This window comes from Pleuronectes platessa, chromosome 1, assembly GCF_947347685.1.
Source record: "Pleuronectes platessa chromosome 1, fPlePla1.1, whole genome shotgun sequence".
NCBI classification, from domain to species: Eukaryota; Metazoa; Chordata; class Actinopteri; order Pleuronectiformes; family Pleuronectidae; genus Pleuronectes; species Pleuronectes platessa.
Genome location: NC_070626.1, coordinates 14350044 through 14375188, shown reverse-complemented (window position 1 = coordinate 14375188; position 25145 = coordinate 14350044). Strand labels below are relative to the sequence as shown.

The window sequence follows — 25145 nt, the reverse complement described above, 5'->3', positions numbered from 1 at the left end:
TGGGTTGTCTTTAATAGGCTGAGGTCAGATAAAGGGCGTGATATTTTTTACCAGGAAGACAAACACAAGTATGATCCATCCCTATCGGGCGTATGATTGGCTAACTCTGATGTTCTTATCCTAACTAACCAATCAGAGGCAGAAAAGGGAGGGTGATGCTTTCCGCTGTCCTCAAAAAGAATTGGCTTGCAGGACAGGAATTAATGATGCAGACTTCAGATGATTTGGAAATGGTTGTCGCAATGCTGATTGTAAAATAAGTGGGTATTATACCGTATACCCATGTATGCCCTGCACTAGACCACTGGACATTATCCTCATACAATATCTTGTACAAATATAATGCTCACTAAATTTGAGCAGTTTATCAATTTAGAGAAATGTAGGTGTCCCACACCTGTAACTTGAAGATATAAAAAAGTCTGATATAATCTACACTAATAAACCCTTTCTTCCATAAGTAGTTTATGAGCCTTATCATTTTTAGCCTACTTGTACAAATACTATTGAGCAAGTACTTTGACAGTGAGGTTTTTGTGTGATATCTGTCTAAGTTCTTTCTACGGAAATAAAATCAGCCTGTTCGTCTATCTTGTATTTTGGAGATGAAAAACAATTTCTTCCATAAGAGTCTTATATTTTTAAAATAGGTACATTTTAAAATACTTGTTAAAATTATATCAAGTATATTGTATAGTTTTAGAAATCCATTGCAAAAGGACATATACTACAGAACAAAAACATGTATTTCGCAAGTTATTTATGAACCTAATATTTCGCAAGAGGAAAAACTTTTTTTGAGGTTCTGGCGTAAACTTCTGCCTAAGCCCTTTCTACTGAAAACAATTCATCCTTTCCATCTAACTTTGATATAGAATAAAACATATATCTTCAATAAGTAGTTTATGAGCCTTACACCTTTCCAGTTAATCTTAAAATACTTGTACAAGTAATGTGAAGTAGTATTAGTGTGTAGTCTTTGAGTAATCAATTGCAAAAGTCCCATCTACAGACCAAACATCAGCCTGTTCGTCTAACTTGGATGTGGGATAAAAAAAAAATTCTTCCATAAGTAGTTTATGAGTCTTATATGCATAAAATACTTGTTAAAATAGTATGAAGTACTTTTACACTATAGTTTTGTAGCAATCCACTGCCAAAGTGCAAAAAAAATTCTTTCGTAAGTGTTTATGAACCTAACATTTTTGTAACAGGAACATCTTACACTGCATGCACAATTACTATCAAGAACTTTTACAGTGCAGTTTGTGGATTCTCCCAACACTTTCATCTGTATGGTTAAAGCTATTACACGTTCACATAAATATCCCTGGTCCAACCCTTATTTCATTCTGCTCAATTATTTAGGTTCCAGCATTTGAAGTATTTTATCCCACACTTTCGAGTTTAAGTGAAAAGTGAAACGTGCGTGAAGCATCTTGCCTTCTCTGTACTCTTTGACTGAGTGAGTGGGACGAACTTCACAGGAAATGATGGCGCAACATTTACAGTAAGTGCTTTCTTTCCAAATCAGGAAGACTGTGTGTGGATCAGTGTGTGCGCTCACTTCCTACTACAGCAGCAGCAGGGTGTAAACGACTCATGGTTGCATTGTTCATGGAATAAATTACGTTTCAGCGCGGATCTACACAGGTAGGCAACATCGACGTCACCCGAACATGTCTGAGAATTATTTGTTGTTTTTAAGGAAACTGATCCGTGTTTGGGTTTGTTTTCAGGCGAGAAAGCATGTTTTCTATTTTCCTGCTGATCGTAGCGATCACTGTCATATCTCTCCCAGGTACGTGTAATAAACTGCACATGTAGATCGTTGTTTAAACAATCAATAACCTGACCCCTCTACCTGCTGTCACCGTGTGGTGTCTGTGTCATACAGGTGTTGATACGGAAACACATCTGGACTGCACCAACGACTTTGACAAACAGATGTTTTGTGAGTTTAAAGCGCAGAACTGCTCTGGATATAATGTGGCTCTCTCCACCAAAAAGCGGTGAGTTGTTGAATTAGTCAGTAGTGAGCCTGTGTATTTCTGTAGTCAACTGTGCATTTTAAGCTTAGTTTTGTTGCAAACTTAACAAATACAATTAAAATAATAATCAACTTTATCTACAGGATACAAGGGCAGTCAAATAAAACAGACATTTAATACAATCATCAGAAATATTCAAATGAAATAAGTTTAAAATGGAACAGGTTAAAAGAATTTGATGCATACAAAACTTATACTGGATGTGAAAACAGAAGATAAACTGAAAAGCAAAGTGAGGGAAGGTTTCCAGTTGAAAATCTTGAGAAGGGACTTTAAAGACATCACTGACTCAGAGTGTGTTAAGAGGGGTGTATATAGGGATATGATCACATCTCATTTCGGGCTAAAAGCCTGGCAGCTGTTGCAGTAATTCAGATGGGATGTGATGAAGACACATAAAATGGTCTCTGAGTCTTAGTTTGTTGAGTTAAGAACGATCATATTTTTGAAATATTTCCAAGCATAATGATTGTTTAGATTGAAACTGTAGTTTTACATTCTTGTTTGACAGTATTGCATATGTACTATTAAAATCAACGGGGAAGCTAGAAACATGATTTATTCACAGCATGTTGCACATTCTTTCGTATCCCACAGAGGTTGCATTCCCGAGATGTGTAGTTCCCAGTGTTGTTGCTCCTTCGAAATGGTACTTGTTCCCGGAGAGAGTCACACAGTAGAGGTTTGGAGAGGAGACCAAAGAGTGGAGTCCAAAAACATCGCTGTCACACGAAGCAGTAAGTTGGTTGCTGTTGAATGAAGGAAGGATCAACAGGGGATGGGTGCAACACAGGAGGGAGGTTCTTCAAGATGCTTTCCTCTCACTTGTCTTTTCCCTTATCCTCGACAGTTAAGCCCAAAGTCCCAACAATCATCTCAGTAGACGAGGTCAACGGGAATTTCCGAGTCAAGTGGAAAAACAACATGAAAGGATTTTTCGAAAGCAGCTTGACTGCTGAAGTGATGTACCGTAAAAAAGGAGATACAAAAAATGTAGGAGAGCCGTCACACTGTATTACTCTGAGATCAATCGTCCTGGACATATAATGACACGGACTAGGCAAAAGCATTGATTTCTTGTTTCTGTATTGCAGGTCACTAAGTCGTTCAAACCACAAACCTTTGACAACCTGAATATCTATGAAATATCCGGTGAAGATTTAGAGCCAAGCACGACATATGCTGTCACTGTGAGGAGCTACACTCATCTCAGCAAGAAGTTTAGTGACAGCAGTGAAGAGTGGGAATTCTCAACCCGTAAGTGTCCTCTTCTGTTCACTTTTTATCAAAAGTGTTTCACAAACAATTTACCAATCCTACCTTTAAGAAGGCATGTCCCTCTCTCTATTTAAATCTCTGAATTCGATTTCATCTGTACCAACTGTAACTTCCTTCATACGTGTTACTTCCCAGCGGCCTCCCATTACGCCCTGCTCTTGGCTCTCATCCTCAGCCTCAGTATTGCTGCAGTCCTCATCGCCACTGCTGCATTTTACTGTTTTGTAAAGTAAGTTGTGTAGATAAAATACTGACCTCCTTGTTTCTCTGTCAGCACCTTGCATCTCTTGTAACATGAAATTGCCTTGCCTCTGTTCATGATAAGGTAAAAATGCTTTTCTTTAAAATTCTGTAACTCCCTTTGTCATGTGTCTCACTTTGTTTTTGTCATGTTTGATTTTAGGGTGAGGAGGACATGGGACAATTGTCCTAATCCCAAACTTCCTATTATACGTCCATTTGCTGAAGAGGTGAGACACCAAGTAATCACCCACAAATCACCAACTTGCAGGTCCAATTGTTTTGTATATTTATTATCTCCACCAAGGAGGTGATGTTCTCCCTGTCTGTTTGTTGGTTTGTATGAATTTAAGCAAGATTACACAAAACCAACTGAACGGATTACCAGGAAACAGCCTTTCAATTTGGCTGTTGATCAGGATCAGGGGCCACATCGAGGAATTGCTTTTCACTTTCTGTAAAATTTTCACAGTTTTCTCGGATAATAATCAAAGGGGAAAAAAATCGAGCACATTTAAGGGAACTGATATCGATGAGTGTGTATAATTTGGTGCAGCTTGATTGAATTTTAAAGGGACTGTCGGGCCTTGGCAGAGGTATGCCCTCGACTGAGTCCTATTCTAGTTTTTACTAAAGCACACTTAAACATCAATGTTATAGTCATTACAATTTTCATAAGCTTATACTATTTATCATCTGCTTTTTTCCCCAGCCATAGATATTCACTCTATCAAGACTTACTGGCATTATCATTGTTAGGGGCAGAGAAGTGGAATTTAGGGACAACGACTCACCCCATGTACTGCATGTAATTCCATTGGTGTAATATTCTGTATTTTTATATTTATCAAACAAGCCTTTAAACGGAATATTGTCACATTTGCAGTCTTAATCTTGTTCATCTTTTTGGTTTCCAGCTCTTGAAGCCCCAGTCGCCCTTCACCTCCTCTGTCAGTGTTGAGCCCCTTATTCAAGATGACATCAAATCCTGGTGAGTATGGCTGCATTGGTGCATCAACCGTATAACACATTACCCTCTATGGGATGTCTAGTACTTTGGCATATTATTTTAAACCTGTTTCTCGGTTATCAGGTCAAAGGGATCACTGACCGACTTTAGCAGCGGGAACTTACAGCAAAGCAGTGGAATCGGCAGCGGCTCCTCTTGTCTCAGCTACGCTAACACAGAAGCGCCTGACATTATGGCCAGTCGTCTTGATGCCCTCAGTAAAGTGCTACCCGGTATCAGCCCGGTATCACCTCTTACCTCCAATCCTCTCAATAAATCCCACCAAGCCGCTGGTTTATTCTCCGCTCCCTGCACTCCCTGTGGAGTAAAAGCTGTGGAGGAGAATTCTGGATCATCTGGCTTCGACAATAAAAGCTATTCAATTCTCATTCCCAACCCGCCACATCAGATAATGAAGGAGAGATCTGAAGTCCAGACACAGGCTGAGATGGTTTGTGACTCTGCTTACTGTCCTGTTCAGGAGAAGATGGTGACCGGCCCCGATCAACGTGCGCCAGCTTGTCCGCTTCTTAATTTATCTTTGTCAGGTTCACCTCCAATGGCTACAGAGATGTCGTATCAGCAGTGCAATGCAGATTCAGGTCGATTATCATATGAAGAGGACTCCAGTTTGTTCTCAATCTCCAGTGACACCGACACAACCGCCTCCTGTGATCCTGCGCCCCGAGTTGAGGCTGGGTATGAGAGCGTTGACGAGGGGGCTGGTAGGACGACTCAGCCAAATCAAGAAAGGAAGCTGGTCATTATACGTGAGGACAATACCAGCTTCGTGCCCGCTGGCTCACAAAGCTGTCCTCAAGTGGATGATGCCTACCAGTCATTTCAAACTCTGGTGGGGCAGCCTGTGGGAGAGTAACATCGAGACAAATTACCAGTGGAATCATTCACCATCAACTCACTGGCGATTCCAGGTTTCCCTCACTCTTCTCTCTGAGCTTCAAAGACCTTTTCTCTCTTTGCTCTCTGCTGACCTGCCCATGGCAGTTTTCACAGACAGCGGCTATCAGAGTGTGTAGCACTGACTTTTTATGCTTTCAAGTTTTTCCATTAATTTATATGAGTAATATATGTAATGCCTGCTTCTTTACTGTTTAGAAATTTCAATACAATGTCAAGAAAAAAATTTGAGTAGGAAGATTTGTTTCCTCATTTTGCATTCCGAGAATAGAGTCAAAATGTAGAGAATGCCTTTTATTTTTCAAGAAGGAAGTCAAATAATTTATCAATCTATTAACATGAGCCCACATGACTGCATAAATGGTTTCGTAAATTAGTTGGTTAAATTGCACAAGATAGTTTTTAGTAACAAGATAAATCTCTTTTAGGACATAAATACAGGTTGGTGAAGCTTGTTAGTTCTGTGCAAAAATTTCAGTCACTCCTTTAGTGGATTTGATGGAAAAAAACTACTTTATTTGGGACATTACCACTTTATTACTTCAAATCCTAAATCCTTTGATTTAGTTCTAGTTCTTGACATTTTCCACTTTATTCTCGAAATGCATCCTGTCATGTTTCTTCTTGTGCCTGACCCTACCCTTCCCTAATGATGAGATAACTTTTGCACTTTAAAGAACAAGTAGTTTCTGAATGCTATGCTACTCCAGACATTTCGTTACATGACATGGTTTGTTTTGATGTAAAACAGCTGTAAAGTTTGTACATAAAAACATTATCTTCCTAGAGAACACACAGTACTTTTGAGACAAAAGCTTTTTTTAAACGTTTGAACAAAAAAGGCCACAGGGAATTCATGTATCTGTATCTCGCATGTGATTGTTAACTTAGGCTCTTTTTCAAATTCAAGTTTTGTGTCTTGGCCATGAATCTGCATAAAAGGATTCAAGAGAGCAGAAGTGATTAACGTCTGTGTCTGAACAAGCCTTGACAAACAGCCGTCATGCTTCCCTGGCAACTTCCTCATAGCTCTTCTGTGGAACTGCTGACACGCTTCCATAGAAACCCACGCAAGCGTCACACAGCAGTCTATGCTTATCACCACACTGAGGGAGAAATCTCTTTCATGATAAGACAACGTGTGAGTCAGTGGTAAATGTTACTATTGTGGTATATTTTTGGTTCAAATAAAAGTTATTAACAATGTGGCCTGTGGATCAAAGCTTTTTGGTTATTGCTTCTGAGTTATTTATTTTGTAAAACAAAAGAAGATTTTTCAATCTACCTCAGTTTGTCTTTGACACATCTGAAATTAACATTGAGGTTACTGGCACTAACATTGCTGGACCCAGTGAGTAAAGGATTTTGAGATCTGTTATTGTGTAGGCCTAATAACAAAAATGCCCTGTCATATTTAAAATCCACCTACTGATTCATTAGTACATTGGGATATGAAAACAAAATAATTATTTGTATAAACCTCAACGGTAGATGTGCTGATCCGGTTTATGGAAGCAACATGTGAAGCAGCTCATCTGTCTTACAGTATTACAGTAACTCAGCATCCTCCTGGTGGCCATATTTATAAATACACACCATCGCTGAAAAACAACACGATCACTAATATTAAAGGTGAAGTGTGTAGAATTTAGTGACATCTAGTGGTTAGGTTGCATGTCGCAGCTCAATACCGCTCACTTCACCCTCCCTTTTCAAACATTATGGAGAAGCGGTGGTAGCCTTCAGTTGTCATAAAAACTCGCTCCAAACTGGCTCCAGATGTAAATTTGAAGTATTTAAATATAAAAGGCCTATTCTAGGGTACAGAAAACAACAATTGGTACAATTACGATGAAACACACTTGTGAAAACATCACTAGGATTATTATCTATTCAATCTCTGCCAATAGATCCCTTTCACCTAAATCTTACACACTGGACCTTTAACTCAGCAGGTGACCTGTGCAGAATTAAAGCCAAATACAGATATATTGTACATTTGATTTACCGCTTGTTTTATTTTGAAGAACTGTGAAAAAGTGCTCATAGTTTTATGCACTTTTACACGTGCATGAGAACAAGATGTCTGTATGTATTTCCTGTAATTGGAGAAGCCACTTAAGCAGCGAAGAAGTTTTTTGATTGGAAGAACCCAGGGGAGGAGCTATGGTGTCCGAGAGTAACCTCTGATTTAATCTGAGCTCCATTGAAATTTTCTGTCACTGCTGAAACTCTGGTGAAGCTGGTGACCCGTCTGCACCACGGAACAGCTTCTACTGCACACCTGACGCTCAGACCGCAGCATGCAGCAACCAGGCCGGCTGAGGCTGAGGCCGTGGCTGGAGGAGCAGATTCATTCTGGGAGGTATCCAGGGGTCAGCTGGCTGGACCAGGTAGAGTGCTGCATCTCACCTTCACCAGACACCCCCACACACACACAACAACACACACACACACACACTCACACAGCTGCAGATCCACATACTGTACACCTGAAAGCAGGACATTGGTCAGAAAACACATCTGCCAACAATACAACCATTTTTTTACTCTTTATTCTACAGTCAGCACAAATCTTCCAAGTCCCATGGACACATGCTGCTCGCCACGGCTGGAGTATTGACCGAGATGCTACTCTCTTCAGGAGTTGGGCCATGCACACTGGTAGGAGCCCAACAACTGCACTTTCATCACACTGTTTTTTTTTAAATGTATTTTTGGTCTTGACTCCTCTCCTTCATTCCATTTAAGTTTATACACTGGAGTTTGACTTAATGATTTTTTAAAATAAATAATAGTGTTAATAAGAATCTTCAGCAAGCCGTATCATTTCTTGTATTTAAATATATTTTGAAAGGAAATTTCCTTCCAGCACAAACATGGTTGTTTTGTTTAGTCCAGGTCTTTCTTGATCTACCACATTCCTGGCATCATCATACTATGTAGCCAAAAGGATTGGAATCCAAAGCAATCAATGACAACATCAGTGTTTGTCTGTTAATTCAACACAGAATTCACCTCAGATCAATTCAACTGACAGGGCTGATTAAACCCTGTTTAATTTCACCTTGTCTTAGTGTGAGCAACACACTGATCGAAATATGTAAGACTCATAATTAATTACAAATAATATGTGCTAATTTTAATTTCATTCAACTGGCATCTTCTCATGATGTTCAGGACACTTTCAAAAGTAATCTGTGTCAGATTACCTGCTTATTGAAAAAGCAGATAAGAAACATTGACAACATTCTTTGGATTTTGCTCATTTGTGGATTACTCTCTGAACAGAAACCACTTTAATAATTTTTATTAATTTCATGTAATAAATCTAAGGTAAGGTGCTTTTGTTTGATCATCTCATCACCAGATGTTTTGGCTTAATGGGTTCTGAGCATAGATGCCATACACACACGCACACACACGCACACACACACACACACACACACACACACGCACACGCCGGTCCTGGGAAAGTCATGGTTTGTGACTTTAGCAGCATCTCATCACATGGGAAAGCGCCACTGTACTTGCTGTGAATGTGCAGGAGGATCATGTTGCAGGCAAAGTTCAACCGCTCAATAACAATGACATAATCTGCAGCAAGAATATTAAGGTAATAAAAATGATAATACACAGAACGTATAAGGATCATTAATACAGTTTTTCAGAGTGGAAAATAGCTGCTGTGTAAAGTTTAAAACAGCTGATAGTACCTCCGCTCCTTGTTTGTGTTCTGTAAATGATCCAGGGTCTGTCTTAAGGTCCAAATCACACAGAGGTGCCAAATGCGAGAAAGAACCCAGCAGTAGATGAAGTCACTTGACTGTTCAGTCGATGATACGTGATCTGTCGTGCCTGTTTTTATTAAGATAACAGCTCATGTACCTGAGGCTTATTTTATTTAGCTGTGTAATCAGTCAACAGATTAATTGTCACTAATTACAACTATAACATAGACAGTGTTAACAATAACAATAACAATATATAGTTATAAATGATTCACACTGATTTGATCGGTTAACAAATAACAAACCTCTGCCAAGGCCCAGCAGTCCCCTTATGAAGCCACATTTAAATTCACTAGATCTGCATATGACCTCATTAACAACCCATCAGTCCCCTAAACAAGTCAGAAATGATCCATTAAATATTCTCTGAGAAATCAATGAAAATGTTACAAAATGCTTTATCTTGTATGTTAAAGAATAAATCCTGTTTTGGCCCCTGATCCAGATCTGTGCCAAAATTTAGGCAAGGCCAGGCAAGTTTATTTGTGTCGCACGTTTCAACAACAAGGTCATTTAAAGTGCTTTACATAAAATATAAAAGGCATCAGGACAAATTGCAAAAGCAACATAAGACTTAAGAATTAAAAAAGTAATTAAAAAAGTTAAATAGAGAATAAAAGATGAATAAATAAAAAACAAATAGAAGAGTGAAAATAACAGTGCAGTTTAATAAAAAGGTAATTATTTATTTTTAACAAACAATGGCACACAGGAGAGTCTTCAGGATTGATTTAAAAGAACCAAGAGTTGCAGCTGACCTGCAGTTCTCTGGGAGCTTGTTCCAAAAATGTGTGGAGCACAACTGGACTACACACACACGCACAGTATTGGACCAGTCTTTGTCCCTATGCTTGTTCGCTTTAGGACGCTACCATCCAGGTGAAGACAAGCCAGATCCTAAGACGTGGAAGGCAAACTTCCGCTGTGCGTTGAACTCCCTGCCGGACATCTGTGAGCTGCGGGAGCACAGCAGGAAGAGAGGCAGCAACGCCTACAGAGTCTACAGGATGCTGCCCAGCACCCAGGCCCACCGGCGCAGGAGAGGTAGGACATGCACGGTAAAACGTCTGCATCACTTCAAGTCTGTCTCAGAAACCTCACAAGCTGACCTGTTCCCCTGCAGGGCTGCGGTCCAGCAGGCACAGAGAGAGGCAGACCAGTTCAGGTGATGGTACCAACACCGTGCACAGTCGGCAACCCACAACAATAAGACTCAACTCAGACCTAACACAGAGGGTTGAGACCCCTGCAGAGGACGTATCCAGCAGCTCTCAAACTCACGGTGAGGTTTGTTGTCGAGGATGTTGATTCTAAAAGATGTTGCCTCATAAAGATGATGCTTATTATTATGTTGATGTGCAGGGATGTGGGAGGCCGAACCAGAGGAGCAGGAACAGACTGAGGCTGTGTTTAAGGTATCCAACATTTAACCTACTGACTGATAGAGACAAGTTTTATTCTTCTGAACTAACATTGTGCGGTTCATCCTGTTGTGTCTGATACAGCTGATGGACCATTTGAGCAACGCTGACCTCTGGAACCAAAGTGGGGAACAGAGAAAATGGAGAACACACACACTGTGGGACCACTGGCACTGTAGGGGACTATATACATATACACACATATCAAAGTATACTGTGCAAATACTATTTAGATATATTCATGGGTGTATACATATATACATATACAGATTGAGTACTGGATTATTGGCACTGCTGAAGTAAAAGTACACAATTTAGAATAACTAAAGTAATAGATGCCATTGAACCATTATTGTATATAACCAGAATTATTAAATATAATGAGGTTACTTTACATCTCATTTGGCAGACGGTTTTATCAAAAGCAACTTACAATTATTTCATTCAACATCTATGAGGGGCCATTTTTTTAGGGGTTCAGTATCTTGCCCAAGGACACTTCGGCATGTAGATGGGGAAGAATGGGATTTGAACCACCAACCTTCTTGTTCGAGGACGACCACTGAACAAAAAAACAAAACAAAATTTCCATAACAGTGACAATATACCAACACAAAATGTACTCAGGCACATCTATCAGAACCTCTGCATGGTTCCTGCAGCCTCGTAGAAGCTTCCCTCATCTGTCTGCTGGTACTGTGTGCTCCGTTGCATCGGCTTCAGGCTCTCAGTCAGTAGGAGTCCTATTATTGGCAGATTAGAGCTCTTCCAACGATTTTCAATAGGATTTAGGTCAGGACTCGTTGCAGGTCAGTTTCAAACCCTAACCCTAACCCTCTTCAGATATTCTCCCTAACCCTAACCCTAACCCATAAACTCAATTCTACATTTGCATTTTTTTTTACTATTATGCAAGTTAGGCATTTTGGTTATACAAAATATGTTCATCTGCATCTATCTCTTCAGATATTCTGAGTGATAAATATAGAAAATGCTTAAGACAAAAATGTGGAATATGGGGAGTATTAGTGCGGGATATACCATGAAAAAATAATTAATAAATAACAGAAGTGCAAGGTACATATTTAAATGTGTGTGTGTGTGTGTGTGTAATCACATGAAGCAAAGTAATACATCTTCGCTGCATTGGTGTGAATTAGCTGTTTTCTGCTCTGCAGGTGCTGGTGATGATAACTCGTACTCTCTGCACCAGGAGAACCACTCTGATCTGTTTGGTCCGAATTACCTGAAGGAGCTCTCTGATTGGTCCACAAATCAGCAAAACCTGATGTTGTAGCTGTGGACCAGTGGTTCTCCTGTTGAACATATAACATACATGTGTTGTTTCTAACCTTCAACTGTTTCCTCCTCCTGTCCATCTGCTGTTGTGCATATGATACCTCAAGCATGACACCATTAAATAGTGTGCCTTTGGGCATTCAATACATTTGAAAATCACAAAAACTATGAAAACAAAGGACCCCCTGGAATGTTTCCACCATGTGGGTGAGGTCACATGTATGTGTTAAGTTTGGGGAGATGTGTGTGTCTGTGTTGGTGACAGGTTAGAGAATGTAGTTAGTTTAATCTAACATTAACTTTCAAATAACTTGTTACCAAGTATCACAACAGCACAAATCAAAATTATAAACATAACATGAATAGAATTGAACAGTCTTTGCTTAGCCCAGTATACTTATTAAGCCCAGTTGTGTTACCCATCTATGAAATGGGGGAAAAGGTTGATGTGCTGTTTGAAGTCCAGTGAAGTGGTCTTGCCGGTTTGTGGCTCCTGTTGTTGTGGTTCTGCTGTGCGATGCTGCTCTCGTGCTGAAGTTCTCGCGTCGCTGCCTTTTAGAAGGTTTGAGCAGTCTGCTCCAGGCAGGCCTGCTTGAATGTTGGTAGAGCTTGGATAGGGAGGAAGCTTCTCTTGCTGGGTGAGCTGGAGAGCTACACCACACCTCTCCTCCAGGAGAGACTCTTTGAGTCGAAAGAGCGAGAGAGATATAAGAGAGAGGTTACTGGGCTTATATTGGCCTGGTGACCTCATGGGTCATTGGGCCCATAGTGCCCAATAGTGGTTGAAAGTTGTGTCCAGGGGAAGTTTAACAACTAGGTGTGTAGTGGAAGTTGAACCCTGGGAGACAGAGTTCTGGAGGCTCTCCTTTGTCTCCAGAACAAAGAAACATCGGGTCAGGCTTTGGTTAAACATGTAGTCCGAACTGTAGTTCACAAATACTAGGTACCAACACTGCTGAGCTGACCACTGACAAAGAGAAACAGGAGAGGTGACGTGCAGACAGATATTTTGCTTCATCAGTCAGTCGGTCATCATCTGTGCTGAGCACGCTGAGATGAGGATCCAGTTCCAAGCCAAGCTTTCACTAAGTGTCATCTTCTTCACTGGGGTTCACCATGGTTCAGTGGCTCTAACTCACTGAAGTGACACCAAGCTCACACCACAGCTCCCAGAGTAAACAGATATCATTTCATTTCAGAGCAGGACCTGTCTTTTCTCTGCCTGCGTTTGTTAAAATAGCAGGCAGTAGAATAAAGTACATGCTACCTGGATTGAGTGCTAGGTGGAGTTAAAGAATGACATGTATTTTTTGTCTGTATAGTGCATATGATTTCTCCTTTAGATACTCATCATATTTTCTGTGTGTTTTTTTAATGTTCCCAAGCAATATAAAGATCAACTTGATCTACGACATGTGTATATAATCTGAATTTGTTGTATTTATTTCTATCCTATAAAGACATTATGGTAAGTGACAGCACAGCTCAGGAACATGGGTTGTTAGAGATGCGTCATCTCCCAGTTCATATGAAAAGCCCAGATCAGCCCGAGGTCATGGATGAACAGAAGGCTGTGTGTATTACCATTAACTAATACATGCGCTGAACTCAAAGAAGCTAACATGTATTGTGGCTGTTCTGTTATGCCTACGTTGCTCTGGTTGTGTGTGACACATAAGCAGCAGCAGAGGAGTTATTATATGACCCCTCGACCGTCAGGAGTTCTTAATAAGAGATCTGACTCAACCTGTAAAGGCAGCTTCACTTAACAATGATGTCATCTCATGAAATGTAATATCTTTAAAGTGAAATCATCAATCTATGTAAAATCATAGCATAATAACGCATACATAACGACAATATTTCTCTATGTTTAAATCATTGGTGAAGGTTTTTGGATGATAAACCCTATTTTAAGGTCTTTCTAAAATAAACTAGAAACATAAAGACCAAAAACTCAGACATCAGCCCACTGTTTATCTGACTTGGCTCTCCTCTGCAGATTCCCTCTCTTGCGTCAGAAAGCGAGAAATGAGCCGACATCGCATTTACACAGTTTTTTAAGCAATTACTTGATCGATTAAAAAAATTACAAAATGTTTGTACTCATAAACCTCCATATTATTAAGAGACATTCTGATTCACAATCTTTGAAATTTCTTAAGAAAAAAAGTGCAATTTCACCAATACTGTGCTTCAGTATACTGTGCTTTCACTTTGAGCCTGATGCTATTTCGTTAGCAATAAGGTAGCTAGCTTTCACTGCTGCATCACTTATCTCCAGGCTCCGGGTAAAAACAGACTGTTGTTTTTTTAGACTTGCTAGCAGGTCATTTATCTTGTCATTTCTCAGTTGTCCTTGCAAGCGGTCGTATTTTTCGCCATGCTGAGTCTCATAGTGACGCCGAATATTAAATTCTTTGACCACAGAAACTTGCTGCCATGTCATTGAAAGTGAAAGTGAGGGCCGGCGATAAATGGCCCCTAGTGGACTGATTAGGAATCGCAGCTACTTTTATAAAAATGCAAATTATGTCTTTCTGTAAATTTCACACTTATAAAAGTCATCTGGCGGGCCGAGCTGGACCCCCTGGCGGGCCGGATCCAGCCCGCGGGCCGTATGTTTGACACCCCTGCTTTAAACAGACAAACAGCATTGAAAACTCATTGGCAGAGGTAAAATGCCCCTTACACAATCATACACATAAAACTGCATTATCTGTACAGAAGCATCAGCAATAACGTTATATCAGTCACTGTGGCCATTTTTCTGAATAGACAACTTTTACTTTTGATACTTTGAAAACTACGTTGACCCCAGTGAAATTTTGTATGCGGAACTTTTACTTACAGTGGATTATTTTGCATTAGTTTTAGTTAACTAAAATATTTGTGCATTTCCTCCACCACTGGTTATCTACAGGAGTCCCTCCCTTTGTATATGTATATATGTTTTTCAGCAGAATGAGCTGAGTCTTCCGCTCTCATCCCCATAGACCTGTGGGATTTGGACCTAAAGTGAAAACATGGACCACCCAGTCAGTCAAACATTAACAGATAATATTTATTTGTCATAGTTTATTCTGAAAAAATGCAGTCAGATGAATTTCCCTCAAGGTGGGAGCTACATATCAGGCAGATCCTCAGGAAAAGAAAAGAATAATAACCTAAAATATGTTCGACCCCAAATACAAATAAAACCATGGATCCATTACGTTCATGTTGCGTATTTACAATAGCATTATCATCGTCACGAGAGTCCAAACAAGTCCTGTGACAGGAATCCCAGAAGGAAAATCACATTCAAGCAGTCCACCAACACAGCCTGCTGGTCACATTTATATGGTCTGCACACACACACACAGCAGAATACCACAGCATATAACCAAGAGCTGGAAACAAAAACACCTACTAGACTACACTTATTTAGATCTGGTTCTACACAGGAATTACTACAGAAACATTGAAACAAAAAACATAGATCTCTGTGGCAATAAACACATCATTGAACGTGTCTGTGAATGTCGGGGAAAGTGGTAACCAGCGGTTTTAAGGCTGTAAATTATAAGATATTACAAATATACGCTAGGTGTTTCCAATATCTGTTATTTTCCATTGCATGGCACCAACAAAGATTTCATTCTTGTATCATGAATAGTTTACAATAGCACTCGTTTTACAATCCACACAGACTTTTTGTTCGACTTAATAATACAATTACATTCTGTTGTTGAATCACAGGATGCACATGGAGGACAAACAATCACATGTAATTATAGATCCAGGCCTGCTGGTGAGCTCCATACCTCTGACTACACTGATTAATGATGTTTGAAAAATGGAGCCTGGATCAGAACTTTGGACAACGTACGACCACACTGTGCAGGACGACAGACGTAGCAGCCAGTGGATTAAAGGAGAACATTAATTCTTAGCTGAGCATTAACTGACGATCAACATAATCAGGCATGAAGGGCTGCAGGTATTTATTCCTACTAGAAGGTTTAAAATATTTAATGCTGCTTGAGACAGAAAGAAAAACGGGTACAAATTTAACTGATGGTCCATTCAAAAGGATTTTTTTTATATACATACATGATTTAAATGTTGACAAAATACTTGCATGATAACATTTTAACACTAAAGCGATGGGATTACAAACACAAGATGGATCAGATTCAGGAGAGCCAACATCCAGGTTTTTAAAAACACAGAACCACTCAAATCTCAGGAGGTATAAAACATCTCTGCCAAACTAATAAATGATTTTAAGTGAAGAGAACTTGTCCAATAAGTCATTAAATCTAACAAACTGATCTGACAAACGTCAAGCAAAAAGAGGATGATGGTGATTCTACATATAGTGGGTAAACTAACTGTACGAAACCTGACCCCGGTGGTGATTTAATTACTTTAAAGTTTACATCTTGAAAAACAAAAAATGCTTATAAAAATATGAATCTTTTTTAAAGGACTAGGCTAGAAATCAAACTAGTAAAAAAAATAATGAACATGACTTCAGAAGGCAGATTAAGAAGTTCATAGTTTATTAAAATTCTATATGGTTCAAATCTAGATGAATATAAAAAAAGAACAGTTGAAAAAATGCAAAATTCCTAAGCAAGTGTGAGCGTACAATGTATGGTCCAGTGTACTCTACTCATTTCAAGTTTATTACAAAACAGCAATTTTCAACCCTGAAAGCAACTCAGAGAATCGTTGAGTATTTTTCAGAATAAAACAATGAACATATAACTCTTTGCTCTGCTACCTGCGACCTGTCCTTTGATAAACCTCTGAGAAGAAAGACAGAAACTGAATGTTCCACATCTCCAGCGTGGCCCAGCCACCATGAGGTCCGTTTACAAATCAGATAATAAATACAGGCATCCAAATGGGCTATAACAGCAAGTATTTTTGAAAATAATTATCCTCATGCATACACACAAGCATACATCTGACTGAGATTTATGAGCTTTCCAAACCCTCGAATCTACTCTTTAACAATTACTCTTTACAGTGCAACAGTATGGCAGCAAATGGATAGCAGTGCTTTCATTAAAACAAAAAGGAATGGAAAATAAAAATATGTACAACATTATGGAAAAGCAGTAGTTTCATCTTTTGGTCCTGCGTCCATCACAGACAGAACTGCTTTTTTGAAAACGCTTCCTCATATCAACAACAGTAGTTTCCACAAGACGGAAGGGCTGTGTGGGGAAAGAAGGGGGACAAGCGTTAAGATGTCAGACGTGGCAGATAGGTGGCGTGTGCGTTAAGTGCAAATCACACCTGTTTACCACAAAAGCATGAATCTATATATATATATATATATTTGATATCTTAGGGCTGAATCTGTTCAGGCCATACACTGTGTATAAAGATGGACAACATGACAGCACCCCAACAATGGAGCCAAAGCCTCTCAAACACTGCCTGGTGTCTGGCTGCAGTACAAGTCATAGATCATGGACCAAAATTTAGAGTCAAGGTGCACATCAAATATATTAACGCCCAATATGGTGTCTCTCATTTGAGGTACTTTTATTACACTGATGTATGACCAAGTGTACATTTTTCCCTTAAGCGTAGTTATTTCGTACTATAGAAACATGGTGAAATGTCATGACTGACAGCTGAGACTGAGTCTCGATTGGTTGAACGTGTGTATCTGTAGGACGTCACTACCGGGGCTCCATCCACTTATCACTACGATGCAAGCATTGGCTTCAACTTTACAAGATGGCAGCATTTTTATCTGTGATATTTTCGGTTGAATTCTGGATAGTGGAAGGAGTTGGAAATGTGGCGTCCATCTTATTTACAATCTAAGGTTTGCAGGATCCTAAATTGAAAGTAACCATGGCCACGGGAGTTTAAAAACCAAGGCATGGTGCAAGCTACACCATTACCCAGGTGCCGAGGGCCAGTGAAAAAAAACAGCCACTGCCCACAGCAGGCCAGTTTAAAAAAAGAAAACAAAAAGAAAAACAGTTGAGCGAAATATACCAAAAGAAAAACATGTAAATGTACGATCACTCAGTTAGTGAGCGATGAGCCACTGGCACACGGGAAATGGAAGTGGTTATATCACCACTAAGCTTATCAAGAAGATGACAGTGTACATTCCTTCATACAGGCAAGATTCCCCAAATAAAACATGACTATATATAGTTAAAGCACAAATAGCTGCTGCTATGATTTAGCATGATCAGTTGGGACACAGCTTGAGTGGAGTCAGGCTGGTTGACTGGAAGGTCTAGAAATGTCAGTATTTATCTTCTGACTCAGAAAGAGTGTCGGACGCCGAGGCCAGCATTTCCCAAAGCCTAAATTATATCAATGGTTATGATTTCTTATTAAAACAGATGAGTGACCTACATTAAGGAATGAGAAACAGACGTGTTTTCTTTGAAGATGATCTGGTTGTTATTATCGGTGTTTACCCAGAATGCGCCACTGCTCTGTTAAAAGTTGCAGATAAAACAACACTCCGATGTATTTTAACTGCTTCTACATTACATTTAAAAACTGGCGGTAACTGTGTCCCTTTAATAACAAAGTCAGCCTTTTACTAACCACAAACAGCTCTCAGCATGAACACCCGCCGTAAGAGGAACTGAGAACTCTTTGGCTGATTATCAGTTGGACAAAGGGATAAAAACAGTGTCCCTCACCTCGTTACAACTGTGAACCTTCAGACCCTCCGTGCACGTAGCCCCCTTTAGATTTCATCTGGGACTGAACGAGATCCACCTACACGCATCAAATGTTAGTTAGGTGGAAACTTGAGACTGCTGCGCACTGTTCGTTGAATATCCTGGAAAAAACCTTACCGATCCCAATCCTAGGCCCATGTCCCCCGATCCTACGTGTGTGGTGTGAACAAAGTTTGTTGGCTCTCCGATCATGGACCGATCGATCCGTCGCCGTCGTTTCTGAAAATTAGTATGAAATGAATTCAAGGCAATATTAGTAATAACTAAGGGTGGAGATCCTAAATATGAGTCACAAGCTGTTGACTTAAAGCAGTAAGGCCTGTGCTGTACTGCAAACATCATTGTTCCTTTTCACTTATCTTATCTGTTCATTGTAAGACTCGCTGACTACAATGTGTTACAACAGCTGGTTGTTCACTCCCACATTGGCCAACCTTATTGAATCTAGATAAGTGTTGTACCAAACAGTTGGGTGTTTTCAGCTGGGGTCCCTGCCATTTTTGTGTCGAATCTATCATGGAAGGAGCAATTTAATACTCACAACCACAATATTTCATAAGAAACTGTTTAAGAATAAGGAATATTCTCTATAGTCAAATCTCCAGTGAAGACGTAGAACAGAGGATCAACAGGCGTGTCCGAAAAGACCAAAAGGCCGACTGAAACTTAGCAAAGAACTCCACCACACAGTCTTATACAGTTAAAGTGAAATAGATACAAATTCTTAACATTTCAGTGCACACATCAGGTTATTTACAGGACACAGTGAGGGGCCATCTTGAACAAGCAGGTTGTGCTACAGAGTGACATGGAGTCAAAATTCAAAGTTCATAGTATATTTTAACCCTAAATATCATAGGAATTCTGTATATTTGCATTAACTTAAACCATCAGTCTATGATGCCGAGATGTGATTATGAGATTAAGGTGGTTTTCTGAAAAATGTTGATGCACGTGTGGAATAGAAGTCAGTGTGCTGTAGGTGTATGTTCAACAGTTACATAAAAAATAAAAAAAATGAGAAAAGCAGTTTGTCCTCCAAAGCTAATCAGAGTAATTTCATACTCACAGGCTGTGGCTGCTCTGCAATGCAGCAGCTGAAACAAACCCAGAACTCAGTCATTCTGAGGCCGACGAAGAAGCCGCAGCAGTTTCCTCTCTCAGTCCAGACGTCTCACAGTCTCTCTTCCTGTTCAGTGTTACCAGAGCCCCAAACACTTGCAGGAAACAGACGACAGACACAGGCTTCTCTGGGGTAAACAGCAGGCACGAGAAAACTGTACTCCCAACACGGGGAACACACTCCTGTGAACATGTTGCAGTTATAAGTGGGGGGGAAAAACAACAGAACTAATTTTGGTCATATCAGCAATTATGACAGTAAGTGAGTTGACACTGTCTTATTTTCTTTTTCCTGTCGTGCAGTCAGATCTGGATTTGAAACTTGTGGGCACCACTGATCATTTAGCTGCTGAGGTTAAATGCATGTAACTGAAGGCAGGTACAATGATGTACGTGAAGGTCAGCCAAAAACACAATAGTTTCCGTTATAATAAAATGTTGGCAGTTTATAAAGCGCATGCCATTCTCTGCTCATAGACATATTTTCTCACAATTATCTTTATCCAATGGGATGTTTACCTATATTCAGTATGCTGTTGTTCACACTACAGCCTTGATGATATATCAATTCCAAGGCCTGAAATGTTACAACACGACTGGAGTGCTCCATTCAGCAGGACAAAGATGGCTATTATACAAAATGAATGTGTTGGGACTGGGAAGGCCACAGGGAAGACACACACAGATTGGGTTTCACAGCTGGAACAATGTGGTCAGGCGGTAGGAGATGCAGTTTAAACACAGCTGACTCATTTCAAACCACCCCGAGGATAATTCAAACTTCATTGCGGCAGAAAATTCCCAAAACGGGTCGTCTGACGAGGATCGGTCCTGTGACTCATCCAGGGGCTGACAGGAGGATCCGAGGCTGTGACAGATGCAAACAGCTGGCCGACGGAGCCGCTTTCCCTCGCTGGGGCTCTGCAGCTGACACGGGAGCTGTCACCGGGCTCTGGCTGCAGGTGAGTCGTGTCACCAGGCGGCAGCAGCAGCAGATCCCAGCCCCGTGTTGATCTTAATGAGCGAGGAGATGCTGCCAGGATCACCCCTTTGATCTCGGAATTAAACGGACGTAATGGGTATTTACAAACAATTGGAGGTTATGCAACTTCGCGCCGCTGCGGCAAACAAGTCCTCCGCCCGCACTCAAGAGTCGGAGCTGACGAGACAAAGCCAGCGGGTGGAGGCGAGGGAGCTACCGAGGCGACACCCAGCGTCTCAGGGTTCATTCAAACTCAATGGCTGTGGAAGTGGAGCAGCGTCGTGCCTGCAGCGAGGCAGCGGCGGCTAGCGGCGGAGTTAGCTCGCACCAGAACGCTCCGTGGTTTTCCCCCTACTGACAGCTAGCTAACCAGGCTAACCGAGCCCGTTTCCGAGAGACTTGGCCCGACTGTTCAAACCAAAACGAAACATAAAACAAACCCACATTCTCGCTAATTGTTCACCCGCCGTATGAGGAACATATTTACTACAGTTGTGTTCATTTGTAGCGGATGAACTCACCAGATCGCGGCCGGTTAGCGGGAGCAGAAGACAGGAGCGTTCGAACGTCTGGAAGCTAAAGAATGCTAAAGAAAAACAAGCCGGAACTGCGCCCACTGATTACGTCACAGGAAGTCTGCTCCACCGTGTGACTGCTTCCGTGTTGACCCACGTTTCACGCTGCTCACAGGAGATCCAGATATTCACCGAGAAACGTGGGGTTCGAAATAATCAAGATGAGGCCGCTAACAGACGAGGAGACGAAAACCATGTTCGAGAAGCTGTCGAAATAGTAAGTGAACGCGGAGGACATGTTTGTTTATGATGTAGCGAGACTCCCGGTTGTACCAGGGAACACGAGCATGCTGGTCTGTGTGTGAGATCCGTGTCTTTTCTCATCGACAGCATCGGAGAGAACATCAAGCTGCTCGTGGACCGACCGGACGGCTCCTACTGTTTCAGACTGCACAACGATCGTGTCTACTACATGAGGTGATGGCGGATGGCTTCACATTAATGGCGTCTTTTCTGATCATATGTTCAAACATCGTTCACTTGACCGTTTTTACCCTGTTTTTCCTCTTTTCTTTTAACCGCAGTGAGAAGATTCTGAAGTTGGCCACCAACATCTCCCGGGACAAGCTCGTGTCAGTGGGAACCTGTTTTGGAAAGTTCACAAAGACCAGCAAGTTCCGGCTGCACATCACTGCCCTGGATTATCTGGCCCCCTATGCAAAGGTTACTGCACCATCACAGCTTCTCTTTCCTCAGACACTGTCATTAGAGGTTTGATTAAGACATGCAATCAGAGAGTGTGACCTTAAAAACACATAGTGAGGTGACACTTTGATTTTAAGCCGAGCTGCACTTTGGATTGACGTAAAAACACAGCTGCACCTCTGGATCATCTCTTACCACACCTGTAATCTACAGTTATTTTCACTTGCAATGAATGTGCTCGTGATTTATCGTTTTTGATCAAAAGCAACAAAACACTTGTTTTATTTCAGAACATAGGATTAGATGGTGAATAGCCCTTATAGGTCTCAACGACTGGCAGATGTTGGGGATCACCAGCAGATGTTGGGGCCATATTATCAGTTGTGTGCCTTTATTTAAAGGGATAGTTCACACAGAAAGGAAAATTACCACATTATCTTCTCACCCCTATGCAAATGGAGGGGAGGGTGAAGTTTTTGAGTCCACAAGACACTTTCGGCGTTTCAGTGGTAAACGGTGTAGCAGCTGAATCCCATACAATTAAAGCGTTAGTGACCTATCTTCAGACGCAATAAAACGGCAGTATAAAAAAAATAACATGCTTCCATACTACTTGTGTGGGATGATCCAAGTGTCCGCATGCCCTGGCATTCACATTTCTCGAAACGAGGTCATTTACACTGTGTTTTAAGCCTAAAAGTTCACCAGAAGATGCTAAGCTAGCAGACAAAGCATTTACGACGGCCCTTGAATGCTCCATGTCGGAAGATGTCTGCGGATATTTAGGTTTAAAACACGCAGGAAATGACCTTATTCCATCTCGAATATGAATGTCGTGGCTTTCGGACACTTGGATAACACCACTGGAGCAGTATGGAGGCATTTTATGGTTTCTGTTGTTTTATTACCTCTGAAGAAGGAATCACCATTGACTTCAATTGTGTTGGATTCTGCTCTGACAATGTTTACCCCCGAGACTCCAGAAGTGTTTAAGGAACTCAAACACTTCACCCACCCATCCACTGGCATAGTGGTGAGTTGATGAGGGCATTTTCATTTTTGGATGAACTATCCCTTCAATGTCATTGGGTGTTTTGGCCTTTTACTGACAAGACACCCTCTTCCAAGGCAGGCCCACCACAGGCTGATCAGACCTGGGTGTGGGTCCCTAGCATCTTGGGTCCCAGTTGGGATCTTTCCTTCAGAACCAGAGACATTGGCTGGAGCGTTCTGAAGTCCTTGACGTTTCTTTTATGGTCTGCCGCAGGGGTTGCCTTTGGATTGCCAAATCTTTGAGCAACATGATTGTATATGTGGCTATAAAACCACAGCAGCCTACCTCCACAGGACAAACTATTGCTTCCAGCCACATTGTTTTGCCTCAGAGGCCATTTCTGCATACAGCAGTCTCTTCCTCTCACCCGCGTCATGAACAGCATCCTCCCAGAGTACTGTCATCTCTACACAGTAGGCGTAGTCTCGTTTTAGGGGGTGATGAGAGTAAACAGTTTGGGTTGCTCGGGCATGTTGTTATGATGGTTCCCGGTTCCGGCAATGTCAGGAAAAATTTGTCACTGTGATCCGATTTCAGGCAAGCAGATGAAGATAAGGATTAAAAAAGAAAGACAAACAATTCCTCTCACTCCACCAAATGATTATTTGGACCTAAGCCTTTCTGTCAGTCAGTGGAATCTTACAGTGACAAAGTGTTAAACCACAACAGAGACATTGTATATGCCTGTTGTTGATTTTAGCATCATTGCTTCTCATGGGGAGTTTTTATATTTTAGCTACAATTGATTCAATGTCACATGTTCAACATCTCTTACAAGTTTGTGTTGGAGTTTATTTCCTGTAACTCTGTTAAGACAGAAACATGAGCAGAGGGCTGGTAGGATTAATTAGGTCCAACTTTGACAACTGAAACCCAGAATTCCCTTTGAAGTAATGTACAGAGCAACTAGATTGAAGATACGCACAAACATCCTGCATCACGACACTGATTCCTTAAGTTTACACTTGTATGTACACCACTGTTTTTTCGGAGTTCTAGTATTAATTAGTTAACATGTAAAGGTTGTCAGCCCTATATCAAGAGGTAGTGTATGCACCTGCTGAGTGCCTGATGACAATACAAAGATTTGGGTTGAGAACTAATATCTGTGCATCTTAACTTTGTTTTTATTTTAACCACTTCAAACATTTCATCACTGACTGAAATGAGATCAGATGAACTCCTGCACATATGAATAACCTGAAACTTCTGCCTGTGTCTTCAGTTCAAGGTGTGGGTGAAGCCTGGAGCGGAGCAGTCTTTCCTCTATGGAAACCATGTGCTAAAATCCGGACTTGGGAGAATCACTGAGAACACTGTGCAGTATCAGGGCGTTGTCGTCTACTCCATGGCCGACGTGCCTCTGGTAAGTCCTGTTACAATGATACTATTGATCACAGCAGTTGCTTATATTCCCGCTGACGCTGCACGTCGCAACTCTTGCTGGGATGACTAAGATACTTCAAATAAGAGCTGTCTGCACCATTAAGTGCCATTTCTTATATAATAATTTTACTCCTGAATTGAATGCATCTGCCTAGTCACAGTAGACAATGCCGTATCGTCTGAGGTAAACTCAGGTTGGCTTAGGATCATATTCTGCCAAATAGGTTTAACTTGTTCCCCTCCACCAATGAGATTCCTGAACCCGTTGTCATTTCTCAGGGTTTCGGAGTCGCAGCTAAATCGACACAGGAGTGCCGGCGAGTTGACCCCATGTCCATTGTCGTGTTCCACCAGACTGATGTGGGAGAGTTCATCAGGAATGAAGATACATTAACCTAAACATGCACAGTAGTCAAACCTTCCTTTTTCCAGTAACACTCACATTTTCAGACATTCAAGGGAGAGAAACAAACACCTGTATCGACTCAACGTGTGATACCAGCTAACCTGCAATCTACATGATCCCTTTGAGAGCTTCTTTTCTGAAAATTGTGAAAATTGAGCAGAATGCTTTTGTAAATGTCATCTTTCCAATAAATCCATTATGTCTTTGTATATATTCTAGTCTGGATGATCTTGCTGCTGAATACAGGTC

General features: G+C 41.0%; 4 protein-coding genes across 4 annotated transcripts; 3 read left to right on the top strand and 1 right to left on the bottom strand.

The window, feature by feature from the left end:
• The first annotated feature begins 1465 nt into the window (after positions 1-1465).
• LOC128439648 (uncharacterized) lies at positions 1466-6704 on the top strand. The gene is made up of 10 exons (XM_053422013.1): positions 1466-1653; positions 1740-1801; positions 1898-2012; positions 2649-2788; positions 2902-3044; positions 3146-3308; positions 3465-3558; positions 3733-3799; positions 4487-4560; positions 4663-6704. The coding sequence occupies exons 2-10, from the start codon at positions 1750-1752 to the stop codon at positions 5453-5455; spliced, it is 1641 nt and encodes a 546-aa protein (XP_053277988.1). The 5' UTR covers positions 1466-1653; positions 1740-1749; the 3' UTR covers positions 5456-6704.
• A 1022-nt stretch (positions 6705-7726) lies between these two features.
• LOC128445659 (interferon regulatory factor 1) lies at positions 7727-13419 on the top strand. The gene is made up of 7 exons (XM_053428410.1): positions 7727-7889; positions 8061-8160; positions 10152-10331; positions 10411-10569; positions 10650-10702; positions 10793-10883; positions 11887-13419. Exons 1-7 carry the CDS (start codon positions 7800-7802, stop codon positions 12003-12005), a joined length of 792 nt encoding a protein of 263 aa, XP_053284385.1. The 5' UTR covers positions 7727-7799; the 3' UTR covers positions 12006-13419.
• Positions 13420-15053: 1634 nt separating this feature from the next.
• Positions 15054-21509, bottom strand: cdc42se2 (CDC42 small effector 2). Its single transcript, XM_053426061.1, has 5 exons — positions 21352-21509; positions 19796-20031; positions 18844-18945; positions 18685-18763; positions 15054-17217 (listed from the first exon to the last, which is right to left on the bottom strand). The coding sequence occupies exons 2-4, from the start codon at positions 19847-19849 to the stop codon at positions 18689-18691; spliced, it is 231 nt and encodes a 76-aa protein (XP_053282036.1). The 5' UTR covers positions 19850-20031; positions 21352-21509; the 3' UTR covers positions 15054-17217; positions 18685-18688.
• nip7 (NIP7 nucleolar pre-rRNA processing protein) lies at positions 21461-25107 on the top strand. The gene is made up of 5 exons (XM_053426050.1): positions 21461-21622; positions 21736-21822; positions 21930-22068; positions 24330-24470; positions 24770-25107. The coding sequence occupies exons 1-5, from the start codon at positions 21567-21569 to the stop codon at positions 24887-24889; spliced, it is 543 nt and encodes a 180-aa protein (XP_053282025.1). The 5' UTR covers positions 21461-21566; the 3' UTR covers positions 24890-25107.
• The last annotated feature ends 38 nt before the right edge of the window (positions 25108-25145 follow it).